The sequence below is a fragment of the Nematocida homosporus genome (assembly GCF_024244095.1).
Source record: "Nematocida homosporus strain JUm1504 chromosome Unknown 4499, whole genome shotgun sequence".
NCBI lineage: Eukaryota > Fungi > Microsporidia > Nematocida > Nematocida homosporus.
The window spans coordinates 1-22,686 of NW_026250676.1; the positions used below are offsets into that span (position 1 = coordinate 1).

Sequence of the window (22,686 nt, forward strand, 5' to 3'; positions counted from 1 at the left end):
TTCAACGCAATAAGGTATCGATTAAGTTATGCCCACAACCACCTAAGGTTTTCAAACAGCTAAATCAATTCAATTACCAACTCTTGGCACCCAATAAGTCAAAACACAACTTTAACTTACTTACTGCCATCGTCCCCCGCAAAGCCCTATTCAACTTTTCTATCATATCTCAAGAAGTGATTTTGAATATACTAAAGTCCGATTGTTATCCCTCAGATCAAACTCCAGTATCCTTAATCCCAGAACCATTCTCTAACCTAATAGTCCTAAACTCCACACCCCCACCCGAAGCAAATCCCCAACCAATCTCTAGCTAATAAAGACCTTCTTAGCCACTCCGGTTTATTGTAGTCCCATTAAAATGCATGTATATAGTGTAACAAGACGAAACAATCATGAATATCAACATTGGTCTTGGGTTGTTATACAATATTGTTGTATCCTATTGTGTTGAGTTTGGGTTAGTATTGAGTTGGTATAACTTAAGTTCTCTTTATTGTACGTCATCTTGAGATCTAATTCACATACTCAGATTATAAATACTAATCTGAGCTTATGATTTCTAATTCGAGATTTTACTCGCACTTGCTACAATCAGTACCAAGCCGATAAACATCACAACACTACACTCCTCTACATAACTCACTTGAAACTACTAACTCAATACGAACATCACATTAACCAATTTAATTTTACATATTTTATCTATAATTTGATATGACGTCATCTTTATTTCAACCCAACCATATTTATATAATAAAAAACACCACCTAACCCAATAGGAGTTATGTTTTAGTTGAGGTGAGGTGAGGTGAGGTGAGTTAAGTTAAGATTAAGTTAAGTTGAGTTGAGTTAAGTTAAGATATGCTGATTAGTTTAACTCAACTAAACCTAACCCAATACTAAACCAACTCAATACCAACTCAATACTAAACCAACTCAATACCAACCTAAACCAACTACTAACTCAATCTATAACCATCTTTATTTGTTAACTTACTCAACTTACTCAATCTAATCTAACACAACTCCAAACTCCACTCCACCTAATGCAAAACCCGAATGACTAACGAACAAGAAGGACACCGAGCAGCTTCTTCTCCATTCTCAAGTTCTTCTCCAGTAATAGTAAAGTAATCCCCACAAGGACAAGGAAAAGTATAAACATCCCTTTCTAAATCATAGATAAATTCATCGATATCTCTTTCTTCGAAATATTCAGAAGAGTCCATATTAAAACTTTATTTTTTAGCTAAGTTATGCTTGATAAGTGGATAGCGCAATTAATGGACTGTAATCCTTTGTCTGAAAGTGAAGTAAAAGACTTATGTACAATGGCTATTGCTGTGTTTCAAAAAGAGAAAACTTTAATTTCTCTTAAAGCTCCAATTACTATCTGTGGTGACGTTCATGGCCAATTTTTTGATTTGATTGAACTATTTAAGATAGGAGGATTTCCTCCTGAAACTCCTTATCTCTTTATGGGTGATTATGTAGATAGGGGATATAATTCTGTTGAGACTTTAAGTCTTTTACTATGTTTAAAGGTTAAGCATCCTGAATCAGTAGGTATGTTAAGGGGTAACCATGAGAGTAGGCAGATAACTCAAGTTTATGGCTTTTATGATGAGTGCTTTCGTAAGTATGGCTCAGCTAATGTTTGGAAGTATTTTACTGATCTTTTTGATTATTTACCTTTGGCGGCTGTAGTTAATGATGACGTATTTTGTTTACATGGGGGGTTAAGTCCGGCTTTGAATACGTTAGATGAGATTAGGGATATTAATCGGGTGCAGGAAGTACCTCATGAAGGAGGGATGTGTGATTTGTTATGGAGTGATCCTGAGGAGAGGAAAGGTTGGGGGGCATCACCACGTGGGGCTGGTTATACTTTTGGTGAAGATATTACTGAGCAGTTTACTAAACGGAATGGTTTGAAAATGATATGTCGGGCCCATCAGTTAGTGATGAATGGACATAATTGGAATCATCATAAGGGGGTAGTAACTGTATTTTCAGCTCCTAATTATTGTTATCGTTGTGGGAATTTAGCCTCTTTACTGGAAATGGATGAACATGGTGGGTACCAATTTGCCCAATTTGAATCATCACCCGATCAAATTCAAGATAGAACTGTGCAAAAAGTGCCTAATTACTTTATGTAAGGTTTGATAGTGATAGTCCTTGGTTCAGGTAGACCCGGCCTTGAACTAGTGTTTAGAATAAATAGCAACCTTTTGGGTTAGTATTGAGTTGAGTTATGTTATGTTTAGGTGTTGAGTTGAGTTAGATTAGATTTAGATTTAGATTGTGTTCTGTTATATTGAGTTTTGGGTTGTGTTGAGTTAGTTTAAGTTACGTATTGGGTTGAGTTGAGTTAGTTTTGAATTGGATTAGATTAGATTTAGATTGTGTTGGTATTGAATTAGATTTAGATTCTGTTACGTATTGAATTAGATTAGATTAAGTTACGTATTGTGTTGGTACGTGTTTGTCTTTTGTGAAATAGAATGCAATATAACTGCCTTAACTAACTTGTGCTTACTAGGCAAGTAGGCCGGATATTGAAAGCGATAGTTATATTAGATAAACTTAAATGGGTTAGTATTGGTTTAGTCAATAAATGAACATGTAAATGACCTTTTATTATAGTTGGATTAGTTGGGAGTTGGAGTTCTTAGGTTGGCAACGAAATAGTAGATACGGCCGAAAATATCCTTGGAATACTTGCTGGGATCGATGGTGCTGGGATTGAAGTTGGCGTTGCTGAACGTGCCATTGTTGATCATAATTAGAATGGCGGTAGAGGCAATTCCGGCGAAGGCGAAAAGAGTAAGAGCGGCTAGAATGGTGGCTTGGTGGTGGAGAAGGAAGGAAACTAGTTTGGATTTTGGTTGGGGTTTTGGGAGAATTCGTGGTCGTTTGCTCTGGAAGACAGTGAAGAAGTTGAAGAATATACTGATGATGGAAATGATAAGGGATCCAATTAGGATATAAATAGAAGTGAAGTGAATATCGGTTCTGTAGTTTTTGAGATAGTTGCCTAGAAGGGCTAAAGCCAGAATGGTTATGGATAGATTGACAATCGTATGGATGGTGGGTAGTTTGTCCTTGAGAGTTTCCTTTTTGCCGTTAAGTGGTATTAGATGGCCAAAGATAGTGGCTAGAGCGAATCCTAGAACTACGGTGGTGCGGAGGCAGCCACGTTCTAATGTACCGGGTGTTATGATATTGTCGAACCAGGAATTTAGAACGGTGCTACCAATAGCTCCATCAAAGAGGGCACAAATTAAGACTAGGAAGCACATTCCAGCGGCAATACCTAGAATCCATAAATGGACTGAGCGGCGGTAATCTTCTGGGAAGACTTTTTGGCGGTTGGTTTTGAGAGTGAATGCTTGGGAGAAGATAAGTAGAATAGATGAGAGAGCAAAGAGAAGCATAAAGTTCTGGGCTAAAGTTTCTGAGGCGGTGAGATTAGCTGGCTGGGTATTAGCAAATGCAAAGAGTCCGAAGAGTGATATAAACACTAACAAGATACCCTTTAGAGTTTTGAGCCACTTCTGGTTGAAAGGCATGAGTACTAACCCAATAGCAACTAGTGCTAGCACAATCGGTGAAATAATCAAATACCCGGTACCAAACGCATCAAGGGCGCCAAAAGCAAACAGAGGATGAAGTATGTTAACGAATGCGCCGATTAAAAAGATAGAGACAGTGGCGATAGCTGTTTTTCGAAAGAACATGCCTGTTAGGTATAGCCATCGCGCTCCTTGGGCTTGGTCGCGCTTTTGGATTTCTTCCTCTTGGACTATCTCCCATACCTCTTCTACAGTCAGGGGAACCGCGGTAAGAGTTTTGTCGGGATTGACCATGAATGCAAAGCATTGCATATCTTGGTTTAGATTTTCCTCAATTGCAACGAATTCTTTGTCCTTTGCAACTAGGGTCTCTGATACGACTTGGAGTTTTCCTTTTGTTTTGATTTTTGGGTCAGCTTCAGATTGCACAGCACCTTCAGTTTCGGTATTAGAATCAGTTTTTGTCTGGGACTTGGTACGGGTGGTCGGAACTTCCTTGTCCACAACAGCCTTGACCTCTTCACTAGTGATAGGAATAGGGGCAGGTACAGGCATCTGCTCAGCCGGAACTGGGTTGGTGATTGGGGCGGTAATAGGAGCGGCAATAGGAACTGGAGTGGTAGTTTGGCTTATTTCGGGTGCTTGATTGGGTATAATAGGCGTAACAGTTGGGCTAGTTGGGGCATTTGGTATGGGCTCAGTTGGGGTAGCTGCCGATGGAGTGTTGTTATTGGGACTAGTTTCTTTCTCTGATATGGGTTTAGGCCTATTTTCGTACTTAAGAGGCATAGCCCAGTTTTGGTTCATTGGCGATAGTAAAGATAGTTTGTCTACACCTGGAATTGGGGTCTCTCGTCTGATAGTGAGTGCTGTAATCAAAGGAATCAGCAAAAAGCCAATTACAAACACATTTGATCTCCGCATAGTGAAAAAAGAGGGGCGGACTAAATAGCTTCTACCCAATTTGACCGCTTTCATCACATAGGTAATAAAGCTTCCTTTTTAGGAAGGATTACGTCATATTTAAAATAGTATGACGTAATTTAGCTGAGTTTGTTAATTTGAAATTGGTTTTCTAATTGAGATTAATTAGATCATTGGGTTAGTATTGAGCGGGTTTACGTTTCTAGGGGTGAATAGGAGCCAATCAGAGGGTGGTTTAAGGGGTAAAGCCGAATGAACAACTAAAATGAGTCGAATTATGACAACTCACAATAGTCAGATAAAAATAAACCTATTGGGTTAGTATTTGGTTAAGTTGAGTTAAGTTGAGTTGGATTGGATTGAGTTGAGTTAGATTGAGTTTATTTATTGGATTGGTGCTTAGTGGGTAAATAGCACGCTCTATTGCATTCTTATTGAAATTTGAATTGCCTTCCTAGTTTAAGCTGGCATTATTAGCAATTGAATTAAATGATTATTCATCATTATGATTGACTTGTTGGGAATATTCCTTCTTTCATTCAATAAACACTAGCATCCTTCTCTTCCAGGACATAGATCCCCTTCTTAGTCTAGTATTAACTCAAGAGTTCATGTAAATATACTCAACCTAATACCAACCCCATCTTATCTCAACTTATCTCAACTTAGTGCTAACTCAATAGTGACTTAACTAAATTTAATCTCAACCCAACACTAAAGTCAAACTGATAAGTTTATTCTCGGATTTTTCTATATTTGGGCTGTATTTTTACCTAATATGGTAAGGTTGTGACTTCGTATAGATATAAAAATGAAATTTCAGCAAGATAGATATGCTACTAACTAGAGTCTTGGCCTTGCTTATGCTAGCCCATAATAGCCGGTCGTCGCAAATGTCTGGCGACCTATCTGCATTTATCAAGGATGAGATTATCCATGGGGCAGAGAACGCCTATAACCGACCCCAATCTCAGGCCGTAATCCCAGAAAAGCCACTTCGATCACGCACAGGCCAACTTAATGGGATTGCCGAGGCCGAATATGCCAGTGAGGAGGAGACAACGACACATTCAGATAACCAGATCGAAGAAAACAATGAGGGCCGTGCTGCTTTGACATCAACACCCTCAGTACTAAACATTCCAGATGCCATCGTGCGAGAGGAGAGATCACCGAAAGGGTACTCGACTGCTTATGGCTGGGAACTTCGGTCAATTTGTCCGAACTTTAATGGTAAGCCTACTCGCCGATCCTGGACTGACAGTCACAAAAGCGAGAACGCAACTACTTCTAATGTCCTACCCATGGCGTTGCTTCCTTGGGCCTGGTTCGATAAACACTCTAGCAATAACCTCTTGCAAAGTATTCAAGTTACAGGCCTTAACACGGCGTTTTGTGCTGCCCCGGGTAAAGAATCTCTGGACCTCATCGATGCGGTTGACTTGACTCTTTTTAATAGCCATATCGAGAACACTCTCCGGACATTCAGCAGCGAAAACAATGTGATCTTTTCTCCCAGCATTATTGATCAATTAGTGAAATGTGCCAAGCTCGAAAGGCTTGTAATAGACAACTCGCAATGGAAGCACCACTTAGAAACTCCGTCTGATTATTGGAAGAACACTCACATCCCGGTCGTCCTGGAAACCATCCTCAAGTCTCTCCAGCGACTGCACACTCTTGCTCTAATTAACTTTGGAACGCTAAACATTGATGCAACTGCCAATGAAATCGACAGATCGACCAATTCCATTGTTATATCCAGTCCAGCGATCCAAAACCTTCATCTTGACCTCAGCTTGCCCCCACAGAAATGCCGGCTGGTTTTACGTGACTGTACTAAGCTTGAAACTGTTATTATTGGCCCAAACAATGATTTCACTGACATCAGGTATGAGCTAAACTCGTCTCTCCATCACAGTGCTAATTTGTACCTTCAAATACGAAGTTATCACGCCACTCAAGTACCAACTATTCTTTTCTCCCTCCCCGACCTCACACTAGCCCTTGATTTCCCCCAATTAGATGCATCTACTGTCCGCTGCAATATTAGCGAATACACCTCCATTAGCATCGACCCTTCTTCCAACCAGCCAATCTTTAAGCTTGGTCTTGACAGCTACCTCAACCACATTATCAATAGTGCTTATTGGCGCTACCGCCGAGCAGCCCGGAAGAACCCGATAGAGATAGACGTCCGCGCACCTAATAATCCCCTCTTATCACAACACTGCCGCCCTCTAACTCTATGGGAAAGACTTGTCCCCGCCATGCGCCGGTACAACGGCGGCACTGAGAACATTAATTCAACTCTTCTGCCCTTCATTGACTTTATTGAAACCGACCAAAAGATCTATATCAACACTCCACAAACCCGGACTCTCTACCCGGCATATAAAACCGACGCCGGCGCGATCACTACCTTCGTCTTATTAGACAACGAAGTCAACGAACTCTGGGCCTTCTTTTTCGAAACCGCCAGCACGCATGCTCAAATTATCCAAATCACCGGATCCACCAAGGAATCCGACGACTCCCGTACGCCGTTCAAAAACATTCCCTTCGCTCAAAAGCGCACCGCTCTACTCAAAATCCACACACTCCAAATCACCACCTACCGGCAAATGAACCCCACCACCCGATCCACGCCCACCAAAATACCCCCGTGCATCTATAAACTCTACTGCCTTGACACTCTTATTCTAATCGACTGCCACTTCAGCAACTTGCTCGAAGTCCTTCTCAAATTCCCAGACCTCCAGAATTTCCGACTACTAGGCGAGTGCATCTATGACCACATGAACACTCCCTTCGCCACTACAATTATCAACAAATTGAGCCCTGCCGCTATTATGCCCGACAAGAGCATCACCGAGCAATTAGCCCGTGGCCAAGTTCTAACTCCCACCAGTGAACTAAGTGTCCAAGAATTCGAGTCCAATAGCTACTCCGATGATTCGGTCTACCATGCCAGCAATGAAATCCCCACTGGCAACTAGTCAATATCCTAACTCAATCCTAACTCAATACTAACCCAACCACTATCTTACTCCACCTCTAGCACCACAATTCAATAAAGGTTATTTGGCAACAACTAACATAACATAACGCAACTCAACCCAATACTAACGCAACTCAACCCAATACTAACGCAACACAACCCAATACTAACTCAACCCAACCCAACCCAATACCAACTCATCCAATTATATTTACGGGAATACCTACTTCTTTATTTACTGCTATCACTACCTTTAACCAACTTACTTGATTTAAAAACCAAAATCATAATATTAGAGATTTTGATCTGAAGAAAAGACTTCTCAGCCACTGAACAACTCCCAGAAAAACTCTCCCCCATAATAACATTCCAACCACTTCCAAACTTCCGATCCAACAAGTCCTTTATCTTCTTGGAGTACTTCTTCACATTAGTCAAGTCGTCCGCATTCATACAAATATCAGCTACTTCAGATTGAACATCCTCAGGAATATCCTTAGTAATTACTTCAATCTTCTTGTCACTCAGTACATCCTCCTTCTCCACCATTGACTAAACCAATCCCAACCTATTTCTAACCCACCCTGAAACACACCCAAAACATATAAAGCATCAGACTAATCTCCAAACCATGAAGCGTAAAAGATCAACACCAAATGAGAGACAAAAACCCTTCAGTAAGCTCCTCCAATACATCCGCCATATTTCTCTCCTCTGCTACTACCGCTACTCCGTTGAAATCGGTATCTCAACTATGGAGGGCTGGGAAGCTTTTATTGTTAACTCCATTTTCCTCCTCCTACTTGTCTCCATCCTGAAACAAGCAACCAAAGGTATAATCATCCTTTCCTCCTTTATTCAAACCTCTTTCCCTTCCCTATCAACTCTCCCAGCCTTTATCTCTAACTATTGGCCATCTTAAGCAATCTACAACGTAAATTTTTCCATGCGTCCCGCCCGGCTGAAACAGATACGCAAACTTGTGCAACGCCTTACCAAAAACGGCTTTAGACCTCCTTATAACATCTTAGCCGATCACTACTTCCTTTCTAGTTTTAATTCTACCCAAATGTCGCCTAAAGTTCTTGAACATATTCTGAATGGTCCCATCAAACTCTATACAACCCATTGTGAGTACAAGAAGTACAAAGAGGCCGTTAAAGACCGAAAGCTTATCGGATGCGTTGATGTTAAGAAGTGCACTCATAAAGACTTTCGAACTCTTGAATGTTTAGCCGAAACTATTCAGCCTAATAATCCCAATCATTACTTTGTAGCTGTTTCGCCTAAATACCGCCACTTAAAGGAAGACCAGAACCTTCCTCTTATCTTCCTTAGAGCCGGCGTTCTTTGTGTTGAAATAGGCCAAAAGGCCACTGAAGACCTTCGTCAAAAGGAGCTTGCTCCAGGCCTTTCAGATCAGGAGAAGGCTAAGCTTGAAGCTCTTTTCCAATAAATACATCTACTAGACCAATCAGTAACCCAATAAATTGAATTTCAATATCACATAAGTACTACTTGATAGATATCACATAAGCAGTTGTAGTTCTAGATATAATAGAATTGAGTTGAGTTAAGTTAGTATAAGGTTGGTATAGTATAGGATATGATTGGCATCTAATCTTATTCAAATCCTAACTCAAATCCTAACTCAACCCCAACTCAACTCTATTGGGTTAGCCGTCAAACTGCACGCTTAGTCCTAGAAAGTATAGTTCTGCTGATTATTGGGGGTTGAGGAGGTAGTGGGTTGGCTGGTTAGTAAAATGAGCACGGAGAAGTATTGGGCGGGGAAATATCCGAATCACTGGAGTCGGACATATTTATGATTGTGGGACAAGGGGGGATGTTTGGTCTGTTTGGATCTAACCCGATTGGGTCACTTTGTGAGTCAGATGTGCTTGAATCGGAGTCTTCATGGGTGTAGTGCTCATTGGGTACGAGGTATGGGAAACAGGCAAGAACTTTACTGGCACTGGGCGTAATACTGGGATTGCGCTGGGCTTCTTGCTCGAAGGAAATAGTTATCTTGTTGGGCTTAATATAACATTGAGCTGCTCCTTTCTTAGTAGAAGGATTGGAACAGATAAGTGAGAGTCCTCTAGGAGAGGCAAGTAGTTGGGCTTGAATGGCGTGGGTTAAGTGGCTGGAAATCTTGAGAGAGACATCGACTAGATTGAGTTTGGGAAGGTATACTGTTTGGTTGAGATCAAAGGTGGCATAGAATATTAGAATGTCCAAAGATAAAGTTAGTTGCTTGAGTGAAGCAGGGATCTTTGGATTAGGAATAATTGGGATTGAAGCATTATAGGAAACAAACCGGGTTGGTTTAGTGATTAAAGAGAAATTATCCTGTTTGGAAATACCCGGTTGGAAGTAGTTACTGAGACCAGTGATAGTAGTGGGTACATAATGGATAGAACTAGGATCTTTTGTTATTTTGATTGGGATAGTGACAATAGATAAATGGGCGCAGATTAGTCGTTGGCCAGTTATTTTGTTTCGAGGTGGTAATGGTAAGATAATATGAGTATTGGGTTTATCAATTTCTAGAATGAGTTTGTAGTTGTCCGTCCAATTGACTTGGTTGATGAAATCTATCTTCTCTATGACGGGCCTAGTTATGGTCAAGGAGGCTATGGTGAAATGGGTTAGTAGTGGCAAAATGGTCGTTTGAGTAGAAGCAGTGAGACGGGCTAGTGTTAACTTAATAATAATATGCTGTGCTTTATCAGCAGCCACTAATTGAGTACGAAAGTCCTCTTGTAAGTGCGCCTCCTCTAGTGATAAATGGGCCGGACCAACCATTAGAGATTCTGGAGATATAATGATCGAGAGCTTGTGGTTCGTATAACCTGCTGGCGGTTCAATGATTGTTAAGCACTGGCATAAGACAGCAAGAACAAAGAAAAGCTGGGGATGATTCAAAACAATTGATTGGATCCTCATTTCTATTCTACCGAATTTCTTTAAGGCCGCTAACAGTTCCTTCATTGCATGTTCACTCCATTGACTATCCAGTCTAATAGTATAAGCCTTCTGTGGCTTACGACTAGCCAGATCAAATCGTTCGGCCAGCCAAGACGTTTTATAGACCCAAAAACACTGCGACAATCCTTGGCTAGCTTTTGATTTGAGATTAGTCTGTTCATCACTCATCAAAAGTTCGTACATTAACTCTTGTTCTCGTGCCGTGATTGGCCAGAGTTTCAGTGGTGTAATTCCACGACTTCCCAAACTATTCCAGGCATCTAACTCCATTAATTCTTCAAGGGCCAGCACCTCGTTCTCTTTGGCTTCCTCAAACTGCTGGCGCTTAGACTGTTCTATCTTTTGTTGCACAGTTAGAGAATGGGCTACCTTCTTTAGCAACTGGCGGTTTTCGGACCGACTTAGCCTCAATTCACAAGGTTTCATTACTGGTGGCCTTCTTTTACATACAGCAGCTAATTCATTATAGGCCAATTGCCCCGCTGCATTAGTTTCTTTCACTCGGGCGACCAATTCATCGCGTGAGGCCAGTTTCTCATTCAGTTCATTCGGCACTCCCCATTCAAGTTCATCCTCTTGCATACTACTCCAAGCCCAATCTAATGCCACAATCAAGCAAATCAACCAATAAACAACCCAAATAGACCGATTCAAACCTTTGCACATGCACAGCTTATTATCTTCTTCAATTTATAGACTATTCCCATCAAAATCCCAACCCAAACCAACCGCTAACACTCTCACCACCCCCTAACTCAACCCAACTCAACCCAATAACCATCAGACACACTATCGGACATATCACCGCACATATCACTACATCTATTACCGCACATACTACCCCTAACGCCTATCACATATACTATCTACGCATTTATTTTTCATGCGGGCTAGTGACTTCTTTCATCCCCCACTTCTAAGAGCAGCCACTGAAGATGGAGAAGAACGAGAACCCACCCCAACCCAAAGCAAACAAGAATGGCAAAGTCTAGCCCAAAAATTCCTAACTCCTGCCTCCCATCTTGAGACCACTATCTATCGTGAAGCCGAACTAGAACTAGCTCGAAAAGAACTAATCACCCAGGGTATCATTCGCGAAGAGAAGATCGAAAGAAAGACTTACACCTCTACTTCCACCAAAACTCTCAAACCCGCCCTTCTTAATTCCATGGCCGATCGACTCCAAACCATTCTCCAAGAAATCAACCGCCTAGAAGACCAAGAAGATCAAAAACGAACAACCATCAACCAACTAAAAGGCCAGGAGTACATCAAACGCAAAAACAACACTTTAATCATTCACATTCTTGATAAGTTATTCCTACCCATCAGCACGATCACTAAAGGTCTTAATGAATCATTTATAGTCTGTACACTCTTTTATAACGGTCTAGCCCATATTGGGTACATAACAGAAAAAGAAGTACTTGCTTTTGATTCAACTAATACTTCAGCTCTAGCCACGGCCATTCAAGCCTTTCGCGATCGCGCCAACTCAACGGCAATTCTCCAAGAATACTTCGGCCAAAAAGAAAGAGCTACCATCCAACGCGTCTCAGAAAAACCAACCACTCAAAGTCAACTTAGTCTTTTTCTTATCTGTGCTTTGAAATTAGGCTATAGCTTTAGTGAAGCCATATCTCTGATCCAACAACGCGACCAGAATTTTTCATGAGGATAATCGGCGACACTGACCGAACTCAAGTCTACACCCTTGCTGAGCTTGAAAAGAAAGAACGTCTTGAATCCGTACTAGCCACAGAATGTGACATCTTTAATTTCCTTGGTCTTGATCCAAAAGATAAGGAAACCCGCCGAGAAGCCATTTCCAAGGTCATGAAGAAGCATGCTAAGAAGCACGATCGTACTGGTAAGTGCAAGTGTCCAATTAAGAAGTTCAAACAACGCCGTATGATCTCTTTACGCGAGTATATTACTTATAACAGTGGCAAGTGTGATTTAGATGGAGCAGAGGTCGGATACATCATTCCTAAGAATACGGCCTTAGGCATGGAATTTCGCAGTCTTTTGATTTTGATTCGCCAAATAGTTATCTCTGAAAAAAACTCGGGTTCAACTCCCATTGAGTTCTTTGCTATGTGGCTAGCCATCAATATCTTTATTGTTATTTTCTTGTACTTTGAACGGTTATTCCGAATGAGTTAGTTAGTATTGGGTTGTGTTGGGTTTAGTATTAAGTTGTGTTTAGTATTTGGATTGGATTGAGTTGAGTTAGATTAAATTGTGTTTTGAATTGGGTTATTTTAGTATTAGATTATGTTTAGTATTAGATTGCGTTAGTATTAGATTGTGTTAGTCTTAGATTATGTTTAGTATTGAATTATGATAAAGATACTAAACTCAAAATTATATCAACTTATCTTATCTTAACTTATCTCAACATAACATTTATTTTGTCTTATCTCACCTACCTCACTCAACTCAACTCCACCTAACCCAATACTAACCCAATAAATCACCAGTAAGTCGCACAACCTTCATAAAGTCCTAGAATTAACTCGTACTCCTTAACACTCTCCCCTCGAGTTTTGATTTCAGTCTCAAGAATAGTTTTGGTTTTGTTAAGTTCTTCAAGTTCAACTTCCATTTGGTTGACCTTATCTTCATTTTCAGATAGTTCACGGGCTAAGGCAAAGATACGGTTCTCTTCTTTGTTTAGTGCAGTGGCTTGTTCTTCTCTTCTTCTTCGAAGTTCTTGAACATCTTTAGCTAAATGAGCATTCTTACGACGGCTAATAGCAATAGAGTGTTCCAATACCGAAGCTTCTTTGGCTAAACCAGCTACTTCTTGTGAGAGTTTAGCTAGACGTTCTCGAATGGCCTGAGCTGTGATAGTATCCATAAAGAAAAAATGACCCCCCACTAATTAGCCAGGTTAGAATTGAGTTTAGTATTAAGTTGGGTTAAGTTGGGTTAGTATTGAATTGGGTTGTGTTATAGTGATGTTGAGCTGAGTTATAGTGAAGTTGAGTTATGTTGAGTTAGTATTGACTTATGTTATAATGAAGTTGTGTTGAGTTATGTTGAATTAGGAGTAGATTATGTTCTGGTGAGTTGTTACTCTAATGTTTATTAAGTTGTCTTGGGTTAGTATTGTTGGTTGACTAACCTAGGGTTGGGCTGCGGCTTGGTTGGTTGTGGTTGCATCCTCGGTGGGGGCAACAGGTAGGTCGCGGCCGTCTTTGACTGCTTGGGTGTACTGCTTACTGAGATAAACAGTGGCATAGAGCCAGAGAATCGTAATAAGAATTGAGGCGGAGCCAATAATAAGAACGGCTTGCCGAATGTCATTGGTGTTGATTATACCGAGAAGGATGATTTGGACGGCAGCTGAAGTGGACTTGCCTAGCTTACCAAAAACTCCGTCGTAGACACCCTTCAGTCGGGAACGGTGTTCTTTGGGTATTTTCACACCAATGGCTTCCTTGCAGATATCAAAGGCGGCGTATTTGAGGATTTTGATTGCACTGACTACGATTACACCAATATTGACTTCAAGATTGAGTCTTTTTTGTGTATCTGGGGTTAGTTTTTGGCCAAGTGATCGGGCTAGAGTGGCTAGGAATCCAGTGGATTTACTATCTGTTTGCACATTGAGCCACATGACCATAAAGAGAATAGTAGATCCGATTAAAGAAAAGATGGGAGAAAGTAGACCTAGAGATAGCCAGCCACGAGTTTGGATTAAGTTCTTAAGAGGAGAGATAAGGAAGAGAATAGTGACCGTTCCGATATTGATTTGCTGGATGGCCTTGGTGTACATGACTTTAGCTGCTTTGGTCTTATGGGCTTCACTGACGGCATTGGCGGCGGCTTGGCCAATTGATGCGGCACTGGATCCTCTTGCATCGGCTGCCTGCACAGTTGATGAGTTAATTGCACTTTCGGTTAAGTTAGTGACGACTCCATAAGCCAGAACCGAAATGGACATACAAAGGATAATGCGGTTGGAGAAGGCCATCTTAATACCGGCCATAAGTCCGACTTTGGTCTTGGACTTCTTTGGTGCGGGTGGACCATCAACAATGTAAAGTGGGTACGGAACCACGCGGTCCATCAAGTACTTGTAAACAAAGATGTTCACTACACTCAACCCGGCAATACCCAATAGGAAGTACTTGTAGAAAGTTTCAATAAACTGGTCACTCGTCGCCAAGCTACTAACTACAACGCCAATTAGTCCTGAACCGACTAATGCCAGATTAGCCGCAATCAAAAACAAGGGATAGAAACGCAAAGCTTGTCGCAAGAGACATAGTTCGTTCACACAGCCAAAGAAGAGCAGGGACAGCACTACACTACCCCACATTTCTGCCGCCACATAGAACAAAGATCCGGTCCAGCAGTTAAAGATGCACAAGAACCCATTTAAAAACTCCAATCCATTAACTTTCATCTTCCCATCGGCAAACATGTCCATTACGGCGTACTTGTACGGCTCAATCTGCTCACGGAAAGGGAAGATAACTAAAGCATAGACCAAGAAGTACGAGGCAAATACCACATGTGCCCCAATCATAATAGTTCGCATTTTAACGCCTTTAGACATTAACATCTGAAAAAAGATACCAAAAGCCATCGTTGAGATCAAAACCATGGTTGATTTAAGGAAGGAGATAGAAGTGGGCAACATCCGGGACATAACAAGTGTATCTTTCCCATCTCGCAAGGTCGAGTATATAAACGAGATACTCAATCCCAAGAAAGCCAGGGAGAAGAACTTCGGGTATTCAACCGGAAGCACTCGAAAGAGATAGTAGCACTCATCCTCGGCCTTCTTCTCATGCACATCTTCCGTTGGCAAAGGTCTTTGTTTAGTATTAGTCTCAGCGATATTTTGACTCATGAGATAACAAAAAACAAAAGCTTTTTATATCTTTATCAGGAGAACATATCGGAGAGATTAATCATCTTCTAAGTAACTAGCCCGGGGCTAATGAACTCAATTTCCCCCTGTCCATCTACATCCCAACATTTAGATAAAGCTATTATTAAGTTAGTATTAAGTTAGTATTAAGTTAGTATTAAGTAAGATGAACTAAATAGATATTTTGTTTTTGTTTTTTGATTATTCTGAAATTTCAAAATTATTCGGCTAGTTTTGAGATAGTATCTTAAAATACTCAAAATCAAAATCACAACACAACACAACACAAACCCAATACTAAACCAAACACAACACAAACCCAACTTAATTTATTCTAATTTAATCTCATTAATTGCTTTCCTTCAGATGCGGATATGTCTGCAATGCATCAATTGCCCCCGTGGTGGTCATAGACACATTAATGGCCGGACCCAAGAGAAGACTCAATTGCTTCTTCAACAAAGGTGGAGCTGGCGCTCGTAATAAAATCTCCTTAAGGAATACTAATGAACTCTCAACTAAACCATCTGCTAACAGTGATAGTACTACTGGAAACAAAGAAGGAATCAACTCACTAGGGAAGTACTGTCCTAGTAAAGCCGGATTCCCTAAACTCAAAGCCAAACTTAATAAGTGCTTGTTCTGAGCCCGACAGGCAAAAACTGCTCCAGATAAGGCATCTCCTTCCCTAATCTTCTTCTCCATCTCTTTAGGACTCTCCTTCTGCCAAAGCTGCGATGGTTTTAGACCTCGAGCCCGATCTGAGAAGACAAACACTCCTTTGCGCGTACATACTCCTACTGTATACCCATAAATAGATGTAGTGGTAAAGACTTTAGCCATTTCTTTATCTTCCAACCGTTCTTGCACAATCCAACGCTCAACTTCATACCCATTCCAGTACATAGCTGCATAAAGAGACTGTCTTGCTCCCGTCTGCCGATCAGGCCGGTCTACCGCATACGTTACTACTAATGCACCACTTTCTAAGTACTTCATACTCAAAGGATGGTACCGACCCAGTCCATTCTTATACTCAGGTACTGCTCGGTACTCCAATCCTTCTTCTAAGTCCTTATTAAAGGTATAGGCCTTACCACTCTCTCCTAAACAACATATCTGCACACCAGTTTTAGTATGACTGATATCAGCTAGAACAAAAGGTTCTTCACCATCTTTAAGTAAAGAAGAACTCTGGCCAATACTAACTAAACCATTATTGGTAATCACTAAAATCAAATTATCAACAATTTTGATAGATAAAGGAATGTCTATCTCTTTTTCCATAATTCGTTTACCGCGTTTAATATCGTACACATCCACAAATCCAACTCCGGCTAAAACCAAAATATCTTCATCCGCATCAGCTACTACAACCACCCGCTCACTATCAATTGACTTTAAAACATCTCCATTATAATTATGCACTTTGCACACTCCATTACTAGCTACTGAAATAAACCCACGATTTCTAGATAAGATTTCAACTACTTGGGAAGTATGAACAACTACTTTCTGCATACAAACACAAGATCCTTTATCCCATAAAAACACTTCACCATTCACTCCCCCACTCACTACCAGACCTTGACACTCTCGGGCCACTACCTGTCCAGTCGAGTTCTGCTCATTAAACAGTAAAGTATCTGCTCGCCACTCCCAAACAACCGTTCCGTCCCCAGATAGCATAATCCATTCATCCTCTTCAATAAACTTAACCTCCTTAATCTTAGGAGAAACAAAGATCTTACGTAATGGTTCCTTATCTTCAGATAAAGTATTAAAAAGCAAAACATTCCCAGCCGTATCTAAAACAGCCACTAAATCTCCCTGGGCCGAAATATCAGCCGCTTTTAAATTAACCATTGTAAACTTACGTAACTGAGTCCGCCATATTCCTTTCTCTTTATAAAGTCTACTTATCTCACCATTAGCTAAGACAGAAACTATAATTGATCCAATCTTTCTTGCCCCCACCGACTCCACTCGACCTTGATGTACTAAACTACTCTTTCCCTGTGCTACACCAGTATGTTTACTATTCAGATCGTAAAACCGTAACATACCATCATATCCACTAGTCAGTATACCATCTTCAGTAGCACGTAGTAGAGTAATTGCATCACGATGGCCAATAATATGCTTTGTCTTCTTAAAGCTAAAGAAGCCATTACTTTCAGCTACCCACTCTTGTAAGAACCCTTCATACTCTAAGTAAATCAGTCCGTCTTTAATTACAGCTGCATTACACCTTTCCGATCGCATTCGGCCTATTTCTACGTCATAAGCTAAAGTGTACAAGTAAATCCGGCAACTTTCATCAAGAACTAGCAGTAGTCCTTTATCTACGGAAATGGACTTAATGGGTGCTTCTGTGACTAGAGAGAGTACAATACTCTCAGAACTTCTTATTCTTGTCCGTTTAACCACTCTATCAACTCCAATATAAATATCACCACTATCATCATTATATGCTAAACCACCCAAAGAAGAGCCATAAATAGACTCTAATGAAAATTCAGACATTACCTCTAAAAATTTGCATTACTTTATTTGGTAGTTGTTGTGAGTGTAGATTAGATTAGATTAAACTAAGGTATCTTATTATTTTGATTTTGGTTATGATTTTATTAAGTGATTATTTTGATAATTTAAGATTTTGATAATTTATGATTTATGATCGAGTAGGTTAATGCTTGATTGTGTTGGTATGAGGTTGTGTTTGGATTGGGTTTGGTATGAGCTGGATTGGGTTTGATATTGGGTTAGCATTGGTTGACTTATCTAAAGTAGTCAGGAATAAATATCTAGGTTCTTTGTTCTAGTAGTTAACTTGTTGAAAAGTAGAGATATATTGAGAGTCTTGTTAAGATGTGTGGGGAATGGTACAGATACCACAGTAGGTATTGCATATTATAGTGTATATCCTAATTTGGTTCTTTGTGAATAGTAGATGTGGTGTTCGGAGTGTTCAGTACTTTCAAGTGAGTTATGTAGAGGGGCATAGTTCTGGAATACTTATCGGCCTGGCATAGATCGTAGTGAGTGCGATTAAAGTCTCGAATTAGAAACCGCAATCTCAGATTAGTATTTATATTATGAGTATGTGAACGGTCTCAAGATGTCGTACAATCAAAAGAACCTAAACTATACCAACCCAAACTCAACACAATAGATACTATCCCTTCCCCGGGGCACTACAGTAGAGTATAAATGATAAATAGCTGATTTATTCATCTGAAACCAAAATGACATCGAGTTGTTTGGATATGTTATAGCCTTCCTCTTGTTGGCTTGATAAGTACTTGCGACAATGATAATCATTCTGGTTGACATAGAGGTAGACAGGTTTATCCTGCCCTATTGTGCTTTTGAACTGTTGGTGGCTCATGGTGGACGTTATAACACTGCTCTCGACAAGAACGAGATTGGACAGGAGCGCACATGTAAGACGCCAGATTGTTGCGTCAAATACATTTTGATTACAAACTGGGCAGGTCCTTAATGCTTTCAAACCCAATTCTCTTAGACAAACAATGCAAACTAGATGATCACATGGAAGGCAATGGATTAATCTAAAGTGTTTAATTGGTTTTAAAATGGGAGAATCATTCACAGTATCTAGTTTGGCTTTCTTTGTCATGTTTTGAGATGCTCTATCTTTCTCATCACTTATTTCATCATCTGGCTTGGTTTCCTCTTTTAGGCAACGGCTGGTTCGCTGGCATTGTGAGCAGGCAAGGAGGTTGGGTTCTTTCTTCATAGACTGTGCGAGTTTGTATAAAAGTGAGCTCGGACTTATCTCGTCGAGATTCAGATTAAGAATTTGAGGCAGCATTGTATATTCTACTGCAATTATCTCTGGTCGGCAGGCGCTAAACTCCGCTAATCTAATTATCCCAGTTATTCAGGAATGGCAACCGTATCTGGGACTTCTCAGATTTGATTTCAATGGCCTTGAGTGTCTCTAGACCGACAGTGTAGTAGTTGCCGTTGAGAATTAGCTTTCGCGTATGTTCTGAAACGTCCAGATTTAATAGTGTCAAATCCTTTAGATCCGTAAATTGGCAAGCAACCCACCCAATAATATCTACGAGACTATCCTCAGTTAAGACCTGATTGTCACTGAAGTATAGTTTTAAAGTCTCAAGGGACAGTTTCTGGGTAGGAGACTTTGATGGCTGTGATGTGCATTTGATGGAACGGTTAATAAGGTCTTTTTTTAACTCATGTAGATCAACGTTATAGAGATCCAGAGCTTGATCTACATCCCATATTTCCGTACATTTGGTGGCTGCCATTAGATACTCTTTGTAATACGCTATTTGGCGATTGATATAGGTTTGAACGGGACCAGCTTGGCATCGAATACCGAGCTTCTCAAACTCAGCTAAGACTTCAGTATACTTACTGCAATCAACACCTTCCAGTTGCAGAATCAGTTTGTTAAGACCAAGATCCGAGGTAGTTTTGTTTTCGGCTTTCATTGTTTCTATGTAGTTGAACAGTGGGAGTTCCGTGAGTCTATCTTCTTTCTTATACTCCTCGTAATACTTCACTTCATCTAAGCCACTAAAGTCATTGAGCACAAGTTTAGTGATATTTTGGCCTATAGGATGGGAGAGAATTCGGACAATGTCAAGGTTCGAGTAACGTTGGTTCAGAATATGCACTTCCACGGGACTAACAAAGGTGTATTCGTTAAATAGTTTGGAGATAATTTGGTTGTTGACATTATCGAGTACCAAAGTCTTAAGATTAAGGCGAAATTGGAGGTGTTTGGGAAGTGCGTGTTCTCCTCCTATCTTAGATATGTCAAAGGCGAATGGACTTATAACAGAAGAGCGAATATTTGAGAGTTTAAGCTCGCGGGCGGTAATATTACCGAATAGATTTAAAAGCCCATCTAATTCCTGTATAAAATCCCCGTTGCACACTACTGTTGGCAGCCCACAAATGTTAATGGTTGTATAGCGTATGTTCTGACAGAATGTGTGGGTGATAGCATAGCCGAAACCTACAGTTGAGTCTAATTTCTGCGTTTTTTGGACAAGCGAGAGGTGGAGATTAACTGTTTCGTGAAGTTCCCACTTGGCATCCCCAAGGTCGACACCAGAGCATATGTCTGCTTTCACATTCACACCATTTATTGAGGTATCATCCAACCCCAATAGATCTGTTGTAAGCGTCTCTATCGTATCTGACAAATCAGTTCGTCCCTTCTTATATTCAATCGTGCATTCTTTTGTCGAGATGCCATATGCGGCATAGGCTGCTTGGCTACAGTATGGGGCGTAACTGTCCATGGCACAACAATGTTGCTCGGTGGCTATTATGGCGGATATTTTGGTGGCATTGATTCGAGGAGTAAGGGGGAGTACGTCTGGGGGAGACCAATGGTCGAATATACTTCTAGCAGACCTACAAATAGTGACTATAATAGTGTGGACATCAATGATATGGTTATTAGAGTTGTTTTCTGCGGTCCGCCATTTAAACTCTCGTATTTATTCATTTGCAGGTCTATTTATAGACAGGAAAATTTCCTTATTGGGTAATTTTCTTCCCGCCTTTTTTAAACCGGGAATGTCCTTTTAGGAACATACAACAATTAGACTCGCATAAATATAGAAGTTGCAACCAGTACAGTTCTAGAGTTAAGTTGGGATGAATGCATTTGGCAGTGTTATTAAGCCCAACTAATTTCCAGCCGCGCAAATTATCACCAATAATAATCTTTCGACACCTGTTCTTTTGATCGCAAAGAGCGGTTAAATCAACCTGGCCTTGGTGATGTAAACCATTCAAACAGAGAGTATACTCGTCTATTAAGGGCAAGGTTAGAAAGTAGTGGCCAAAAACGGTTTTTGGGGCTATCAAGGTGAGTTTGTGAATTGGACGTAACAGAGGGATGCCCAAAGCTTTAAGGACAGGAAGATATTGGCAAAGCTCTCTTATGTTAAGTATGAGATGGTAGCTTGAATTTGAACCAACATAATTGATTTTCTCTGGTGTTTCCGGTAATCTAGACTCCAAAGTAGGCCACTTATAACGTGTCGTTGATAGCACCGCGAGACTAAATTCCAAGCACTCACACTCTAGCATATTGATAAGTCGAGACATAATATATAATATGTCCTGGTATTCCATTGGAGAGCATAAGCTATATGCAACGCTCACTTTTTTGGCTTGAATAACAGCAATGTCATCCAACGCGGCCAAACTCTTACGCAAGTCTTCTCCACTAACCCAGTCGCATTTGCCGATTTTTAAGTCCGGGAGAGGCCATTTTACCATATACCTGGTAATGTTTTTGGTGGAGTTAGTTGGGCTTAGATTTGCAACAGTATCTGAGGCCGGCATCGTTGCTTCTTTTGGAATGTAGGGTTTAACTTGTACGGTCACATTTAAAGGCCCCTGGTGTGTGGAATCTATAAGTTCTTTTAGACGTTCAGTCATCTCAGGTGATTCTACCCAGCACTCTGGGTCTTCAATCACCTCCATCCCACTCTTATTATCTTCAACAATACTAACCCAATCATTACTTGAACCTTGAACACTACCTAACAATATCAATAAAGAACACAACACCACTAAAACCAAATACTTAACCGCTTTGGTCCGATAAAGCTTAACTGTATTCACGCCTCTAACTATTTCAAGATAAGACATACAATCCAAAAAGAAAGCAAACTTATCTAAATAAAAACTACTCTCACGGATCAATATGATTAATGCGAGTTAATTACAAAGCACTAAAATTAAGAGTATGCCAAACCCGATCCCCTGTACTATCTATACTAAAAGCGAAATCCGGCACATTTGAGCCCAAACTCAGGGGCTCAAGATCGGTGGGACCAACAGGAACAGAACCACATGATTGGAAATGTAGCGACTGTTACTTCCGAGCGCCCGCAAGTATACTAGATTCACATAAGTTTGCCTTGTTTTTATCAAGTGGTATGTTCTAATGACAATCTATCCTTTTATAACCCCACTCATATCTCTATCTCTCTCTTTCCTTTCAGATATAATAATCCCAGCATACTAGTTGAAAAGACGTCTTTATTCGTTCGAATTAGTGCCTAGCAACAATAAACTATACTGCAACTACGCCTTGCTGTCCTAATACCCCAAAAGCCACCTGTGTTTGTCGGCATAGCGCACTATAGTTCCTAAACCCGCCAAGCAAAAGCCCATATCAGAGTATCTCCAGAATTAACATCGGCAACTCCATACCATTCCAACACTAACCCAATCCCAACATAACTCAACTTATCACAACATAACTTAACTTAATC

General features: G+C 40.5%; 17 protein-coding genes across 17 annotated transcripts; 7 read left to right on the forward strand and 10 right to left on the reverse strand.

Annotated features, from left to right (window-relative positions):
* NEHOM01_1214 (uncharacterized protein) lies at window positions 1-317 on the forward strand (the record flags this gene model as incomplete). Its single annotated transcript, XM_051490092.1, has 1 exon — window positions 1-317. A coding segment is annotated over one exon (317 nt), but the record flags the coding sequence as incomplete, so codon positions are not given.
* Window positions 318-1,046: 729 nt separating this feature from the next.
* Window positions 1,047-1,232, reverse strand: NEHOM01_1212 (diphthamide biosynthesis protein 3; the record flags this gene model as incomplete). The annotated part of the gene is made up of 1 exon (XM_051490090.1): window positions 1,047-1,232. The coding sequence occupies one exon, from the start codon at window positions 1,230-1,232 to the stop codon at window positions 1,047-1,049; it is 186 nt and encodes a 61-aa protein (XP_051346050.1).
* Window positions 1,233-1,259: 27 nt separating this feature from the next.
* NEHOM01_1215 (serine/threonine-protein phosphatase 2A catalytic subunit) lies at window positions 1,260-2,165 on the forward strand (the record flags this gene model as incomplete). Its single annotated transcript, XM_051490093.1, has 1 exon — window positions 1,260-2,165. One exon carries the CDS (start codon window positions 1,260-1,262, stop codon window positions 2,163-2,165), a length of 906 nt encoding a protein of 301 aa, XP_051346053.1.
* A 492-nt stretch (window positions 2,166-2,657) lies between these two features.
* Window positions 2,658-4,505, reverse strand: NEHOM01_1216 (uncharacterized protein; the record flags this gene model as incomplete). Its single annotated transcript, XM_051490094.1, has 1 exon — window positions 2,658-4,505. The coding sequence occupies one exon, from the start codon at window positions 4,503-4,505 to the stop codon at window positions 2,658-2,660; it is 1,848 nt and encodes a 615-aa protein (XP_051346054.1).
* An 833-nt stretch (window positions 4,506-5,338) lies between these two features.
* NEHOM01_1217 (uncharacterized protein) lies at window positions 5,339-7,504 on the forward strand (the record flags this gene model as incomplete). The annotated part of the gene is made up of 1 exon (XM_051490095.1): window positions 5,339-7,504. One exon carries the CDS (start codon window positions 5,339-5,341, stop codon window positions 7,502-7,504), a length of 2,166 nt encoding a protein of 721 aa, XP_051346055.1.
* Window positions 7,505-7,737: 233 nt separating this feature from the next.
* NEHOM01_1218 (dynein light chain LC8-type) lies at window positions 7,738-8,055 on the reverse strand (the record flags this gene model as incomplete). The annotated part of the gene is made up of 1 exon (XM_051490096.1): window positions 7,738-8,055. One exon carries the CDS (start codon window positions 8,053-8,055, stop codon window positions 7,738-7,740), a length of 318 nt encoding a protein of 105 aa, XP_051346056.1.
* Window positions 8,056-8,137: 82 nt separating this feature from the next.
* NEHOM01_1213 (uncharacterized protein) lies at window positions 8,138-8,428 on the forward strand (the record flags this gene model as incomplete). The annotated part of the gene is made up of 1 exon (XM_051490091.1): window positions 8,138-8,428. The coding sequence occupies one exon, from the start codon at window positions 8,138-8,140 to the stop codon at window positions 8,426-8,428; it is 291 nt and encodes a 96-aa protein (XP_051346051.1).
* Window positions 8,429-8,452: 24 nt separating this feature from the next.
* On the forward strand, window positions 8,453-8,962 carry NEHOM01_1219 (U3 small nucleolar RNA-associated protein 23; the record flags this gene model as incomplete). Its single annotated transcript, XM_051490097.1, has 1 exon — window positions 8,453-8,962. One exon carries the CDS (start codon window positions 8,453-8,455, stop codon window positions 8,960-8,962), a length of 510 nt encoding a protein of 169 aa, XP_051346057.1.
* A 302-nt stretch (window positions 8,963-9,264) lies between these two features.
* NEHOM01_1220 (uncharacterized protein) lies at window positions 9,265-11,163 on the reverse strand (the record flags this gene model as incomplete). Its single annotated transcript, XM_051490098.1, has 1 exon — window positions 9,265-11,163. One exon carries the CDS (start codon window positions 11,161-11,163, stop codon window positions 9,265-9,267), a length of 1,899 nt encoding a protein of 632 aa, XP_051346058.1.
* A 217-nt stretch (window positions 11,164-11,380) lies between these two features.
* NEHOM01_1221 (uncharacterized protein) lies at window positions 11,381-12,172 on the forward strand (the record flags this gene model as incomplete). Its single annotated transcript, XM_051490099.1, has 1 exon — window positions 11,381-12,172. The coding sequence occupies one exon, from the start codon at window positions 11,381-11,383 to the stop codon at window positions 12,170-12,172; it is 792 nt and encodes a 263-aa protein (XP_051346059.1).
* NEHOM01_1222 (uncharacterized protein) lies at window positions 12,169-12,663 on the forward strand (the record flags this gene model as incomplete). The annotated part of the gene is made up of 1 exon (XM_051490100.1): window positions 12,169-12,663. One exon carries the CDS (start codon window positions 12,169-12,171, stop codon window positions 12,661-12,663), a length of 495 nt encoding a protein of 164 aa, XP_051346060.1.
* Window positions 12,664-12,973: 310 nt separating this feature from the next.
* On the reverse strand, window positions 12,974-13,360 carry NEHOM01_1223 (uncharacterized protein; the record flags this gene model as incomplete). The annotated part of the gene is made up of 1 exon (XM_051490101.1): window positions 12,974-13,360. One exon carries the CDS (start codon window positions 13,358-13,360, stop codon window positions 12,974-12,976), a length of 387 nt encoding a protein of 128 aa, XP_051346061.1.
* A 267-nt stretch (window positions 13,361-13,627) lies between these two features.
* On the reverse strand, window positions 13,628-15,364 carry NEHOM01_1224 (ATP:ADP antiporter, AAA family; the record flags this gene model as incomplete). Its single annotated transcript, XM_051490102.1, has 1 exon — window positions 13,628-15,364. One exon carries the CDS (start codon window positions 15,362-15,364, stop codon window positions 13,628-13,630), a length of 1,737 nt encoding a protein of 578 aa, XP_051346062.1.
* A 369-nt stretch (window positions 15,365-15,733) lies between these two features.
* NEHOM01_1225 (uncharacterized protein) lies at window positions 15,734-17,911 on the reverse strand (the record flags this gene model as incomplete). Its single annotated transcript, XM_051490103.1, has 1 exon — window positions 15,734-17,911. One exon carries the CDS (start codon window positions 17,909-17,911, stop codon window positions 15,734-15,736), a length of 2,178 nt encoding a protein of 725 aa, XP_051346063.1.
* A 703-nt stretch (window positions 17,912-18,614) lies between these two features.
* On the reverse strand, window positions 18,615-19,223 carry NEHOM01_1226 (uncharacterized protein; the record flags this gene model as incomplete). The annotated part of the gene is made up of 1 exon (XM_051490104.1): window positions 18,615-19,223. One exon carries the CDS (start codon window positions 19,221-19,223, stop codon window positions 18,615-18,617), a length of 609 nt encoding a protein of 202 aa, XP_051346064.1.
* Window positions 19,224-19,275: 52 nt separating this feature from the next.
* Window positions 19,276-20,691, reverse strand: NEHOM01_1227 (uncharacterized protein; the record flags this gene model as incomplete). The annotated part of the gene is made up of 1 exon (XM_051490105.1): window positions 19,276-20,691. The coding sequence occupies one exon, from the start codon at window positions 20,689-20,691 to the stop codon at window positions 19,276-19,278; it is 1,416 nt and encodes a 471-aa protein (XP_051346065.1).
* A 241-nt stretch (window positions 20,692-20,932) lies between these two features.
* NEHOM01_1228 (uncharacterized protein) lies at window positions 20,933-22,057 on the reverse strand (the record flags this gene model as incomplete). Its single annotated transcript, XM_051490106.1, has 1 exon — window positions 20,933-22,057. The coding sequence occupies one exon, from the start codon at window positions 22,055-22,057 to the stop codon at window positions 20,933-20,935; it is 1,125 nt and encodes a 374-aa protein (XP_051346066.1).
* Between the last annotated feature and the right edge of the window lie 629 nt (window positions 22,058-22,686).